The 15,472-nt window shown below is 46.8% G+C and overlaps 1 protein-coding gene across 2 annotated transcripts in view; it reads right to left on the reverse strand.

The window, feature by feature from the left end:
• Positions 1-15,472, reverse strand: part of LOC144770456 (BAR/IMD domain-containing adapter protein 2-like) — a 368,945-nt gene that overhangs the window by 93,712 nt on the left and 259,761 nt on the right. For both annotated transcript variants that reach the window (XM_078654979.1, XM_078654981.1), the window contains exon 7: positions 7,804-7,956. In XM_078654979.1, the coding sequence (XP_078511105.1) occupies positions 7,804-7,956 (153 nt within the window). The remainder of the gene's footprint in view (positions 1-7,803; positions 7,957-15,472) is intronic.

The raw sequence follows: 15,472 nt of genomic DNA on the forward strand, positions 1-15,472 counted from the left end.
TTGAGTCCGCTGACCCAAGTCCACGACCTTGCCGCATCGGGAATTGAACCCTGGTCCCGGGCCGCCTTCTGCTCCCGGGTCTGCCGCCTCTAACCAGTGAGCCACACTACTCCACAATATATGTCCTGAATTCAGTAAGATGTGGTAGGTCAGTGACAGATTTGAGCCTGTGTGCTGTAAGTGGCAGGTGGGCCGGTGTGCAGTTAGTGGCAGGTGGGCCGGGTTGCTGTTAGTGACAGGTGGGCCTGTGTGCTGTTATTGACAGGTGGGCCTGTGCGCTGTTAGTGACAGGTGGACCTGTGTGCTATTGCAGCTGTCGCTGGACAAGCGACTGTCTAGACTGTCTACTCCACTTTGTGCAGCTGTGGTCTCAGACCTATCTCTGCTCAGGGGACTGCAAGGAAAAAACATATGTGCTGCTCCCTTTCACATTCACTTGCAATCACAAGAAGATATTTTTGCTCAGCAGTGTGTCCCTAGTGTAGGCATATAACTAGATCCCAGCCCTCAAATGGGAAGTATAAAAACAACAATATTTGATATGAATTTCACTTCTCTGACGTCTATGCTCCTGTGCCACTGCACCTGAAGCTCTTTTGAGCGCTATTTTTCTGTAGCTGCTCCTTCTCGCTAATCTATCCAGTAACTGCTTGCTCTTCTTATAATAGTCAAGATTGTATCCTCACTTTCACCCCTAAGGCACTTTCTCGGTGTGGCTTTTACCTAAAGATCGCTTAAGTGACAGGGGCTACTATGGCAATATGTGCTTTTTGAGACTAAAAACTGTTTTACTTTTAGCTAATGTTTTTCTTTTAGATTTATTAGGGCTCAGCATCTCCCCCAACATTAAAGTTCCGCAAAACCCACTACAATACCTGCACTGCCAAACCCAATATGTGGTCAATGCCAGATCTTTTGAATTTGCCAATGCTTGTTTCCTTAGTGTTTATGTCTTTTTAAATGCTGTTGCATTGGCTCAGCAGCTCATCCCCCTTCCCACTATATCTGCATTATATTGCTTTCCTGCACAATCTTGACACCCTCTTCTACTCCATCAAATTCTCTAGTATCTTGACACTCTAGCTTCCTGACTTTCACACTTCAAGTGTGCACCTCCTAAGCATTACATTTGTAAATTAATGAACGTTTTTAAACAAAATGCACTTGGCTTATCTTAACACAAGTTAAGATCTACATCGGAGGGCACAGAAACACGAGTGAACCAGACATCACTTCCGTTTGTCAGTAATCTCAGTTTCCCGGAGCCGTAGCCTACATGTTTAATTTGTGACCAAGCCGACTGACTTCAAACCAAGCATCCTTGATAAAGAACGGAAGTTAAACTTTGTCTACTGCACCAAATTATGGATTCTGAAGAGACGTTGGTGCAGTGATGTCTATCTGTCTCTCCTCCAGGGTCAAACCGGGAAACAACATAAGGCTGGGCACCACAATAAAAGTATCCACCATTTGCCAATCAGGTAGCTAGAAAAATGGCCCACTCTGTAAGTCGTGCAGTTTTAAACATTTAAATACACGCGGTGAACAAACAACTTACTACCTCTCTGCAGCCAGACAACAAGGTTCTACCTCAAGATACAGCAGATCTACCTCAATATACTTATTCATATCTCTTCTACAAAGTGGTCATAGGAAAGGAGCATGCGACAAAAGTATCCTTATGGGAAATAACAGTAATAAGGGTTCTGTGAACTGTGACTTGGCGGGGGGGGGGGGGGGGGGGGGAGGTACCCGGATAGACGTAACCAATGGGATCAGAAGGGGAACAGCAGAGTAATAACGCCTATTTTAGTTTTTAGTCATTGGTTTTAACAAGTATCCTCAGGGAAGGGGGGAACGTTGCTGGCGCACGCTCGTATCACAAATGTTCGGGGGAGGGGGCGGGGAGGAAAGGAGGCAGGGGAGGAAGGGGGGTCTTTTGACATCGTATCTTTACACTCTAGTTACTTTCTTTCTCTCTATCCTTTTTCTTACTTCGGACAGCCGGATACTTGATGCAAGATGAGGAGGTAATGAAGGATGGAGACGCAGACCTTAAGACAGGGAGTCAGATACCTCACAGGAACTTATCAATAAAAGGCGATGCTCAGGTGGAAAAATGACACAGGTTACAAAAACACAACTACAGTCAAAACTTAAAGGTTATATCGTTTAATGTTAAAGGGCTCAATCACCCTGTTAAAAGAAGGAAGACATTAGATCACCTTGCTAAGCTAAAGGGAGTCGTGATTGTTCTACAAGAAACCAAGCTGACGACTGACGATGCACAACGCTTTAAATCGAAGTGGATAGGGCAAGATTTCTGCTCACCGGCAGTGGGCAAGATGAGAGATGTTATGACACTAATAAACAAAAACTCCAGACTAACAGCACAAGAGTGCTACGCCGATGAGGATGGGAGACTGTTAATAACAAGCTTCAAACGGGGTGACAAAAAGATCCATATAGCCAACATCTACGGGCCAAACACGGACGACAGGGCCTTTTGGGAAGAGGGCGAGAACAGGCTGAACACCCTCCCCACAGACGATCTACTGATCGTAGCGGGGGACCTTAATCAGGTACTAGATCACAACATAGATAGACATCCTCAACTAAGCAGCCACCGCACGCATACACAAAACACTCTTAAAAAGTTGTGCGTCAAATTGCAGCTTAGAGACCCCTGGAAACTACAGCATCCTGACACTAGGGACTATACCTTTTACTCACACCCACACAACTCATGCAGCAGGATCGACTACATCCTCATGTCGAGAGGTGTGGCGCCGCGGCCAGGGCGACTGACGCTGGAATCTGGGGATCACGGTTCGATCCCCGGCTCCGGCGGCACATTAGCCCAGCACCATGTGACTCTGGGCAATAGCTCGCTTAATCTTCCCGACGGCCCCCAGCGCCTAGAGACCTTTACGGGTGATTGTGCGCTTTACAAATGTGGACTTTACTTTACTTTATGTCTTCCACGCACACACACCTCATCGAACATACTGAAATTGCACCAAGAACAATATCAGATCATTCCCATATCAGCCTAACGTTAAATGGGCGCCATAACGAGAACATTAGCCGCAGTTGGAGGTTTAACAATGACATAATAAAAGTAGGAGCAAATGTAACCAGTATAGAAGAGGCCATAAAGGAATACCTTAAACACAACGATACCCCAAACGTAGATAAGGGAATACTCTGGGACGCCATGAAGGCCACAATTAGAGGCACAGTCATAGACATAAAGGCAAGAATGAATAAAGACAGAAACAAGAGGGTACTAGAATTAGAAAATGAGATCAAGGACCTAGAGGGGACCCACAGCTCCAATTTATCGGACAAGAACACACTTACTGAACTGACTAGCAAGAAATATGAGCTCAACAAAATACTAAGCGAAAGGGCAGGTATCTGGATAAACAAGTTCAAAGCCATCAACCTATGTGCAGCAAATAAAGCAGGTAAACAACTAGCCTTATACCTAAAAAGCAAACAAAGGCAACACACAATAGCAGCAATAACTGACACCAACAAGACCTCACAAACAACAAACAAAGAAATACTCAGGGTCTTTAAAGAGTTCTATGAAGATCTTACAGTAAGGACAAGGATCTGAATAAGGATGGGGGAGCTAGCCTACTAGACAAATTAGCCCTACCTAAACTGACAGATGAGCAAAGAACCACACTAGAGCAAGACATCACGAGGCAGAAATAGACAAAGCAGTGGCATCCCTAAAAGACAATAAAGCACCAGGGCCGGATGGGTTTACGGCATGCTTTAACAAACAGTTTCTTCAGCTAGTTAGACCAACAATGAGGAAAGTCTTTAGTCACTGTATCATGGAAGGGAGAATAACGCTCTCGATGGCTAAAACTAACATAATAGTCATCCCAAAAGAAGGCAAAGACGCACACCACCCGCAAAACTACCAACCTATCTCCTTAATTAACGTAGACTGCAAGATTTATGCAAAAGTCCTAGCAGTCAGGCTAAATGCACAGCTCCCAAAGTTAATACACAACTCGCAGGTGGGCTTTCTGAAGAATAGAATGTCTCACGATAACATGAGACTTTTATGCCACCTACTAAACCACTCAGCAACAAACACTAATCCGGCATCGATGATTGCCCTAGATGCCGAAAAGGCTTTTGACAGAGTGTCTTGGCCTTTCCTCGAACAGTGCATGCTAAAATTTGGACTGGGAGATAAGTACAAGAGAATGGTGATGGCCCTATACAATGACCCAAAAGCCCAGGTGGTCATCAACGGTGGCACCTTAGCCAACAGGGAGGAACCAGACAAGGATGCCCACAATCCCCAGCACTCTTATTACTATCCCTTGAACCACTCCTTACAATGATTAGAAATAACACAGAAATAAAAGGAATCCCAATCAAAGGTAACACGGTCAAACTTGCTGCATACGCAGACAATATACTCATCACAACGGAAGAACCAGGCACCTCTATAGAAGCCCTAATGAACACCATTGATACATACTCACGGGTAGCTGGATACAAACTCAATAAGGACAAATCGGAATGCAAACCTCTAAACGTTCACACAACAAAATGTGTTTTAGGTAACTCTGGATTGGCCTGGCAGAAAGGTTATATAAAATATCTGGGTATCTACTTCGGGAGAGACCTAAAATAGACTCTTGACCAGAATGAAAAAACACTGCTGGAGAAGTTAAAGAATAGAACCGATTCAAGGACACAAAAATACGTTAGCTGGTGGGGTAGAGTAGAAACAATAAAAATTATGCTAACACCCATGGTCAACTACCTGCTCAGCATGCTCCCACTTACACTTACGGAAGATTTCCACAAGAAATTAGACATATTAATAAACAAATTCCTCTGGAGGGACAAGAAAGCCAGAATAAGTCTACAGAAACTAAGGCTTAATGAAAATCTGGGGGGACTTAATTTAACCAACTATAAGACTTTACAGAAAGCATGCTTAGCTAGACAGGGGATACACTGGTTGACACCACAGCAGAATTACACGCCGGTATGGTTTGAGGTAGAGAGAGCAATGCTAAACGGCCTAGCCCCCTTAGCCCTACTCACGGCAAACAAACACCCTGAGGCTAACAACATAATACTCCAAAACACTAAGAATGCCTTACTTAAAGTAGACATAAAAATGGAGAAGAGTATTAGGAACACGAAATGGGAATCTCTCTGGACAAACACCAAAATAAAATACAGGGATAAAACAATTAGCTTTAACTCATGGGCGAATAAGGGAATCTCCAACCTGAGCCAGCTAGAAGAGAATAATACCCCACTCACCTTCACCAACTTAAAACAAAAACATAACCTCCCAGACAAAAGTTCTACAGCTTCCTAAAAATCAGGGCGGCCCTTACAAGGGCAGACCTTAGCAAAGAAGTCCCGTCAATCCTCCAATGCATGACTAAACTAAACAAAATCGGTCACCAAACGTCGCACTTATACAAACTCCTGAGCATGAGCACATCGAGATTAAATAACAAAACAATCGATTACTGGGAAACTCAGCGTAACAGCCCTTTTAGCGAGACTGAAAAGCAACAGCTATGGACATCTGCGTCAAAGAACAAAGTCACACCAACACTAGCCCAGACAAAATACTGGCTCCTCCACAAAACCTACTGGACCCCGGCACGCTTAGCAACAGTCGGTCTCAGTAATAATGACCTTTGTTGGAACTGCCATGAACAGAAGGGAGACTTGGCACACTTCATTTTTCACTGCCCCAGAGTTAGGACCTTTTGGGGAAAAGTCACGGAATTCATACACAACATCCTAGAATACTCACCACCTATACACTTCCATAGTGTAGTCACGGCGTTCATGGAGCCAGAACTCCAGTCACAAGATGATAGCCATCTGTTAGACCGTCTATTCACAGCGGCGGTAAAAACAATTCTTTCCAACAGGAAAGACACAAGGAAAGCGACTTTCAAGACCTGGTTCAACTGGATAACTTTCCTAAGGGGGGCGGACAACATAACTTTAAAATACTCCCCTGAGATGCACTCAAAAGGAGAGATGTGGCACAGGCTAGACAGCTTCCTTGGATCTCATAAGCCGCCTTAGGCAGAATGCACATCTCCAAAATATTGTATCTCTCCACCTCCCAACACTAAACTAGGGGACCTTGGTATTAACTAAATACCACTTTCCTATCTCTCATCCTTTCTTTCTCTACCTTTTTCTTTTTCCTCCCTCGAAGGTAATGCAATATGTCTCCACTCTAGTAAAGCTACGGGCCACGAATAGTTACTTTCGTTTTTTTGATGCCTTAACATATGTTGTGTAAGCCAAATGTAACTGCAACAGCACAATAACAATGTCCTACATTGCCTTCTCTTTCTCTGTATTGTATAAGATTTTTTTTTCTTTTCTAATAAAAATTGTTGAAATAAAAAATAAAAGTAAGTGCCTTCTGCACACACCACCACACCCTGGCTAGCTAAGAGGTGCCTACTCTGGCAGGTCTCTTTGGAAGGCGCTTCACTGGCATGGTCCCACCCCCACTGGGCAGAATGAAACAGGGCTCACCATGTTATAGCCTCGACCATATGTCTTCTGATCGTAACTTAATTCATGGCTGCATATGTGTTAACCCTGTTCGTCACCTTCTAGAAAATGTGGATAAAGAAGTGTAAACAAAAAAATGAAACAGGACTCACACTGGAGCAAGGAGGCAGTGGCAAGCCCCGCACTCAGGGGCTCTCATTGGCTGCAAGGGTTGCTGAATGCAGTCTTTTCTGGCAGCATGGGAAAGGCTTGGTAATTCACTGCATATGAATAGAGAGGGCCTATAAAAAGCAGCAGGGTGGGAAGCCTGAAACTGCAGGCAGCAGAACTGCCTTAAAAGCAGAAGGAAGGTGTCTAACTTGGTAGAGTTGGCAAGTATGGAGTTAGAGGAATGCATATGGCTCACACCCCTAAATAGATGGGGCATCAGGGTTTGAGAAACATGTCATCACGGGTGGTTAAGAGGCGAGCCCTGGCACTCGGCGATTCCAGGGTAGCGAGCGTAGGTGACCAGAGCTCTCGCCCGGATCCTAGGTACCTGGTGTCACTGCTCCTGGAGTTCACCATTGTCTAGATCCAGCCAGGAGTGTGGATGCGTTAGTGAAGTGCTGGCGTGTGCAGGGGGAAGAACTCTGCCCTCTTCATTTCAGAATGTCTGTGAGAAGGAGATTCCAGCAGTAGTTAGCTGCCAGTCTCAAGTGCTTGGGCCACAAACACGCTCGTGCATGCAGACAAATGATCTGCTCCCAGTTTCATGGGCTTAATGGGGTCTTACTTTTAGGGCTGCCATCAACGCCCCCCTCAACTTCAGTGCTATGAGCGGGGGTGTTACTGGACAAATCTGTGAAATGCAAAGCAAAGTCCTGCAGATGGAGGAATAATGGGTGGATGAGGACAGAAATGAATAGAAAGAAGGAAGAAAAGGAAGATGGCAACCTACTGAGTTAGTATCAGACTCACTAGCATCCCTCGCTTGCTCAGTACTATTTTGTGTAAGGTTCAAAATAAGGCGTGTTTTATTTATCTGGCTACATCCTTCCTTATGGTAGTAATGCAGCAGTTTAACTAGGCAATATTACTCTTGCAGTAAACTCCAGGGAAAGCATGGAGACCGTTTCATTCACATAAGACTTTCTTTGCTGTGGCTGTTTGAGGCGTGCTCCAGTGATGCTCGGTTTCACTTTGGTCCTACAGAACACTATCCCAAAAAGGGTACCATAAGACAGGTTGAACACCTGAGGCATGAGCCCAGCTTACCTTGCTGTGGTACCCACTAAAATGTTTTGAGACTGCGCACTGCCGGTCCACCAGGAAGGAGTAGCGTCTGCGTTCTTCCGTGAGCGCTGCCTTGTATCCATCTGCCACAAACTGGTCGAGCTCACACTGCTTGGTGCTCATGATCTCCACATACTAAAAACAAAGAACACAGCCTCATATAACACCACTGGGAATACAAGGGAGCAGCAGTAGGACAAGCACAGTGATCAAAACACCCAACTGATCCAGCCTACCTCTTGGAGCACTGTTAGGGTAACATAAAGGGTATACAGCGGAGTGCAGCGACAATATTACAGCAGCAAGATAGACTCTATGTACTCTGTTTCTAAAGAAGTGCATTTACAAATTCCTCTTGTACTATTTGAATTGTGAACTAATATCTATATGAGCCTGTGACCTTTTCGGATCAATTTGCAAACGTACAATGGCAGTAATTATGAGTTTGGCAGTCCATGGGCTACCGCCGCAACGGCGGTCCGACTGCTATATTACAACTTTGGCGGTCAGACTGCCCGGGATCTGCCATACCTCGGGGGTAGCATGGGGCAGCAATATGCTGGCGGTGCTGCTGCGGCACAGCCAAGCATATTGCGACTTTCCAGACCTCCACACTTTTTATGGTGGTGAGCCTGCCATGAAAAGTGTGGCAGTCAGGATAGTAAGTGGGCCCTAAGGGGACCCCTTGTGCCCCTGTGCATGGGGATGAATGTAGCTGGGAACATGCTGTGCCCCTCTGTGCTCATGCACCCCTGATACTGCACGGCATGGACTACACAGTCCATACTCTGCAAGAACGAGCTTTAGTGCTCCCTCGGCGCTGCAGTTCCAAGGCTCACGTATGGGCCTTAGAACCGCACCACCCGCCAGATCCGGCAGTGAGTGTCGGGTGGTGGCACTGGCGGTCGACTCAGGCGGTGTGGGAGCGGGTGTTGGCATGGCAGCCCTCTCCTACAACGCCAAAGTCGTAATCAGGCCCTATGTCTCTTAGCCAAACCCATTATGTATTAGGTAACAGTAGCGGCAAAAATCAATCTTGACCAGGATGTTTCTATTGACACATTCTGCAAATTAAAAAGTCCAAGCAAGATTTCAAATACATAGTCAGTATTACAACATTCAGACTTGTGTTCCAAATTGGCTAAAATCCTGAATAGGTTACATGGCTATATATTCCAACAGGCATACATATGCTCATTGATATTTATATATTACATATATCTTATAACACCATTGTAGCCAAGTCAGTGTATTCTAACCAAAAGTAACAAAGAAAAGGTTCTATGTTAGAGTACAGAGGCCCACGATGTTAAAATAAAAATACCACTTCAACTACATTGCTTATCCCTACATTGACATGGTAATTATATATTTGCTATTCTTAGATCCGCATTTACTTACCTTAAAAATATAGTGGTATTAGATGTATTAGAAGCAATATTTTAATCATGTGATATAATGCATGTAATATAATTACCTCTTGCTCAGTGAAAGGATATCCTCAAAAATGTTACACAGAAGTTCTTAAACTGTGGTCCGTGGGCCACTGGGGGGTCTGGGATGCCTACTCAGGGGGACCGCGACTGCTTAGAAGATTTAGAATAGTAACAAATAAATAATGTCTATATAAATAAAGCTGCAAATGTAAAATTGAAAACTTTAAAACGTTCAGTTAATGTTAAGGAATTTGAAATCGTAGGATAAAAATGAAGTTAGTATCATCAGATTGATTTGTGGGAGAAGTGTAAGTGCATCAAACATAACATAGTATGGCTCATGAATGACCTAACATGAATTTAGAAACACCCCAACCTCCCCAAAATTTTATTTTTTTCACATACTTGTTCGTGAATACAATTACATATTTCATCATGTGCGTATATGCTTGATGAAGGCTTAATTCAGTATTTTTTGTGTATTGTAGTCATCAAAAATGCTTAGGCCGGCATCCCCGGCTTCCAGTAACAATTCAGTGGGGATCCCTGGGTTCCAATAATGATTCACTGAGAGTCCTCGGGTTCCAGTAGTGATTAGGTGGGGGCAGGTGCGTTTCCTCCATTGGGGCAAAGGGACGTTGCCCTACTGCTTTCTAGCAGTACGAGAAGCAGAAACATAAAATGGCAAAACTACCATTTTATGTTTCTGCTTCTGGCACTGCGAGAAAGTAGAAGTGCCTCGTTGGGGGCGGGAGGGTGGGCGGTCCTGCTCGAGGGGAGGGGAGAGTGGCTTGCCCACTGTTGTGGGCCCTGACTGTTTAGTTGGCCCTCTGGGGCCGACCAAACCAGTCATGCGCACTCTCGCTTTTTCTCTCTACCATTGCAGCATTGTGATTGGCTTGGGGAGGGGAGGGAGAAGCCTGCTTCCTGACGTGGGACCTGCCCAGGAGCAGCAGGAGCTGAGGCAGCGGCGTGTGACCCGGGTGAAAGTAAGTTTTTTTATATTGTAAAAAATTACTGTCCTGCAAACCCCCCCCCCCCCCGAAGCTGTGCGACCCCCCCACCCCACCACGCAACTGCTTGTCTTTATTGTAGGTGAAACTAGACAGTCCTAAAGAGATAGAGGGAGATGGGGATATGCTTTGAGGGAAGCCGCGCGACAGAGACACAGAGGATATTGTCGCATTCAGAGCCTTGTGATTTCCTTCACTTTGATACGAGGCCTTAACGCCTAAAGTGAAATTATAAAGCTGCCGCGAAAGGGAGGCTTTCCTCTAGTTCCCCCTTCCCGGTGTTTATGAGAGAGGGAATTCTGCTCTGTTGTTGTCTTGTTACGTCGGTGTTTCCAACCCGTATCCGGCGGGTAGGGTCCGCGCTCACCCACTGAGAGCTCGCGGTTCATTGCGTGATTTGTGGCCCCTCAGTCCCCCCCAGTCCTATGCCCCCTCTCGTCGAGGAACAGACTTCAGCTGCAGCTTATTTCCTGGGTGTGGCCTGGGTCTAGTTCCTGCGCACTTCACCCTGGTTGTTTGTAAACCCCGTACACTGCGGTGCTGCTGTGCTGTTCACTATCCGTATAGCATCTGGGCAGTTTCAGAACCGTGCATGTGGGCGACTGTATCCAACATAAACGATATGTATAGCTTGGTGGCGTGCTTTCAGTAAAGTCAAGTGTTACTTTTGAAATGAATACAATCTGAAGTTACGCAGGGTTGTATGAGCAAACATTCTCCTTACAGATCACTTGCCGGCGGCACCTCCGGCACACTAGCGCTATGTGTGAACATACAGCACTAGCATCGTGTGTGAAAACAGGGCACGAGCATCATCTGTGAATACACAAGACTGGTTTTTAGGGCTCGGGGCGGAGCTCCGAGATCCCTATTGTAAAAGAAAAAAATAAAAAAGTTTCTTTAGGGCTCGGGAAAGACACATTCCTTAGTGCGCGAGTTTTTTTATGGCATCTGCATAGTGATTCGTCTTCGCTGTGCTGTCTTTTTATTAGGCTTGACGCGATAGGCTATATGTAATTTACGTCCGCCATGTTTGGCATTTTCTCTGCGGTTTCGCGCACGGTTGTCCATAAATATCAATTAGGAGCTGTCAGGGAGGTGCTGTAATGGAATCCAGATGCTGTGTGCGCGTTCACCATTCTGCAGTGCGTTTTGGTGGGTGCGCGCCATGCATTATTTTGTTGCTCCTTTCATCTCAGGTTTACTTGGCTAATTTCAATGTTTGAATAGCTGAAATGCTTTTACCGAAATTTAAAATGTTTGTTTGGAATAAAAGGTTTACAGTTTTCAGGTAGCTTGCACCTCCTTGTTTGAACACGGAATGTAAAGCGAGTTTGTTTTAGAGCACTGATAGCCCTGTGAGGTGATACTTCAGGGTCGACGTGGTGGGTGCTTCGGGCTGGCTTGCCAGTTTGTTTATTTAAGCGGCTGACATGGTAAGTGGAATAACGAGGGAAGAACACAGTACCAGCTGTATATTTGACTGTCACTCTTAGCTGCGATAAAAATAAGTGGGAAAGTGCAATTTCGGATGATATTGAACATTCACTCATTTCAACAATTATGCATTTAAAAAGATTTTGTAGTGGTATTTTATTCTGTATAATATAATCTGAGCCTCTCTGGGTCACCCGATTTCCTACATGATATTTCTTCACGCCTAAAGCTGCCGTGCGTGAAGGACTCTGTCGACACAGTTCAGCTACTTATTCAAAAAAAAGAAAGGTTTGTTATTTGCTCAACGATGTGTCAGTTAATATGCGTCTGACTATGCAGGAGTTCCCAGGAGCACCTGACGGGTGGCGAGTTCAGTAAGAGGTAAAGAGTGCGCTTTTCATGCCCTACTTCGGGTTCACAGTGTGAGTTTGGGCGGCTGCGACACCAGCTAAATATAAATCTGGCGCAGTCCTACTGGGCACCATGCTGTATGTCAGTCTATGAGGGAAGGCGCCGTTCTGCTCTGTGCTGTGTTGAAGGATAGGGTAGTGCAGAGTGCAGAGTGGTAGTGCAGAGCGCATAGTGGTAGTGCAGAGTGAGAGTGCGAGTGGAAGTGCAGAGTGCAGAGTGGTAGTGCAGAGGGCAGAGTGGTAGTGCAGAGTGTGAGTGCGAGTGGTAGTGCAGAGTGCAGAGTGGTAGTGCAGAGTGCAGAGTGCGAGTGGTAGTGCAGAGTACAGAGTGGTAGTGCAGAGTGCAAAGTGAGAGTGCAGAGTGCAGTTTGGTAGTGCAGTTTGGTAGTGCAGAGTGGTAGTGCAGAGTGGTAGTGCAGAGTGCAGAGTGGTAGTGCAGAGTGGTAGTGCAGAGTGGTAGTGCAGAGAGGTAGTGCAGAGTGCAGAGTGGTAGTGCAGAGTGGTAGTGCAGAGTGCAGAGTGGTAGTGCAGAGTGGTAGTGCAGAGTGGTAGTGCAGAGTGGTAGTGGAGAGTGCAGAGTGAGAGTGCATATTGAGAGTGTGAGTGGTAGTGCAGAGTGCAGTTTGGTAGTGCAGAGTGCAGATTGGTAGTGCAGAGTGCAGAGTGGTAGTGCAGAGTGCAGAGTGGTAGTGCAGAGTGGTAGTGCAGAGTGCAGAGTGGTAGTGCAGAGTGCAGAGTGGTAGTGCAGAGTGCAGAGTGGTAGTGCAGAGTGCAGAGTGGTAGTGCAGAGTGCAGAGTGGTAGTGCAGAGTGGTAGTGCAGAGTGCAGAGTGGTAGTGCAGAGTGGTAGTGCAGAGTGGTAGTGCAGAGTGGTAGTGCAGAGTGCAGAGTGGTAGTGCAGAGTGCAGAGTGGTAGTGCAGAGTGCAGAGTGGTAGTGCAGAGTGCAGAGTGGTAGTGCAGAGTGGTAGTGCAGAGTACAGAGTGGTAGTGCAGAGTGGTAGTGCAGATTGGTAGTGCAGAGTGCAGAGTGGTAGTGCAGAGTGCAGAGTGGTAGTGCAGAGTGCAGAGTGGTAGTGCAGACTGCAGAGTGGTAGTGCAGAGTGGTAGTGCAGAGTGCAGAGTGGTAGTGCAGAGTGCAGAGTGGTAGTGCAGAGTGCACAGTGAGAATGCAGATTGAGAGTGCGAGTGGTAGTGCAGAGTGCAGAGTGAGAATGCAGATTGAGAGTGCGAGTGGTAGTGCAGAGTGCAGATTGGTAGTGCAGAGTGCAGATTGGTAGTGCAGAGTGGTAGTGCAGAGTGCAGAGTGGTAGTGCAGAGTGGTATTGCAGAGTGGTAGTGCAGAGTGGTAGTGCAGAGTGCAGAGTGGTAATGCAGAGTGCAGAGTGGTAGTGCAGAGTGGTACTGCAGAGTGCAGAGTGGTACTGCAGAGTGGTAGTGCAGAGTGGTAGTGCAGAGTGGTAGTGCAGAGTGGTAGTGCAGAGTGCAGAGTGGTAGTGCAAAGTGCAGAGTGGTAGTGCAGAGTGCAGAGTGGTAGTGCAGAGTGCAGAGTGGTAGTGCAGAGTGCAGAGTGGTAGTGCAGAGTGCAGTTTGAGAGTGCAGAGTGGTAGTGCAGAGTGCAGAGTGGTAGTGCAGAGTGGTAGTGCAGAGTGCAGATTGAGAGTGCAGAGTGCAGATTGGTAGTGCAGAGTGCGAGTGGTAGTGCAGAGTGCAGATTGAGAGTGCAGAGTGGTAGTGCAGAGCGCAGAGTGGTAGTGCAGAGCGCAGAGTGGTAGTGCAGAGCGCAGAGTGGTAGTGCAGAGCGCAGAGTTGTAGTGCAGAGCGCAGAGTTGTAGTGCAGAGCGCAGAGTGGTAGTGCAGAGCGCAGAGTTGTAGTGCAGAGCGCAGAGTGGTAGTGCAGAGCGCAGAGTGGTAGTGCAGAGCGCAGAGTGGTAGTGCAGAGCACAGAGTGGTAGTGCAGAGCGCAGATTGAGAGTGCGAGTGGTAGTGCAGAGTGCAGATTGAGAGTGCAGAGTGCAGATTGGTAGTGCAGAGTGCAGATTGGTAGTGCAGAGTGCAGATTGGTAGTGCAGAGTGCAGAGTGGTAGTGCAGAGTGCAGAGTGGTAGTGCAGAGTGGTAGTGCAGAGTGGTAGTGCAGAGTGCAGAGTGGTAGTGCAGAGTGGTAGTGCAGAGTGCAGAGTGGTAGTGCAGAGTGCAGATTGGTAGTGCAGAGTGCAGAGTGCAGATTGGTAGTGCAGAGTGCAGATTGGTAGAAGTATTACGGGCAGCAGTACCACTACCACCAATGCTACTGCTACCAGTACCACCACCACCAGTACTCCCGCTACCAGTACCACCACCACCAGTACCACCACTACCAGTACTACCACCAGCAGTACTACCACCAACAGTACTACCACTACCAGTATCACCACCTCCAGTACTACCACTACTACCAGTACCACCACCACCAGTACTACCAGTACTACCACCATCAGTACTACCAGTACTACCACCACCAGTACTACCACTACTACAGCCACCAGTACTACCACTACCACCACCAACAGTACTACCACCACCACCAGTACTACTAGTAGCAGTACTACCACAACCAGTACCACTACCACCACCAGTACTACCACCACCAGTACCACCACCACCAGTACTACCACTACCAGTATTACGGGCAGCAGTACCACCACCACCAATGATACTGCTACCAGTACCACCACCACCAGTACTCCCGCTACCAGTACCACCACCACCAGTACCACCACTACCAGTACTACCACCACCAGTACTACCACCAACAGTACTACCATTACCAGTACCACCACCTCCAGTACTACCACTACTACCACTACCAGTACCACCACCAGTACTACCAGTACCACCACCACCAGTACTACCACTACCAGTACCACCACCACCAGTACTACCACTACCAGTACCACCACCATCACCAGTACTACCACTATCAGTACTACCACCACCAGTACTACCACTACTACAGCCACCAGTACTACCACTACTACAGCCACCAGTACTACCACTACCACCACCAACAGTACTAACACCACCGCCAGTACTACCAGTACCACCACCACCAGTACTACCACTACCAACACCACCACATTAACACACTCCATAACACTTAGCAAAAATACATTACCATTTACAATGCCATTAGCTCAAACTCAAATAAATCCACTGTACACTGAATTAGTGCTGTGTGCGAGAGCACTGCACTTCCATTGTGGGGGTACACTGCAATGACATTATCTGTGAGCACACCACACTAACAGTGCCTCTGATAGCACCAGAACCAACAATACACAAGGGCCGACCCATATGCCCAGACTGTAAGCCATACAC

This window comes from Lissotriton helveticus, chromosome 7 (assembly GCF_964261635.1).
Source record: "Lissotriton helveticus chromosome 7, aLisHel1.1, whole genome shotgun sequence".
Taxonomy (NCBI): domain Eukaryota; kingdom Metazoa; phylum Chordata; class Amphibia; order Caudata; family Salamandridae; genus Lissotriton; species Lissotriton helveticus.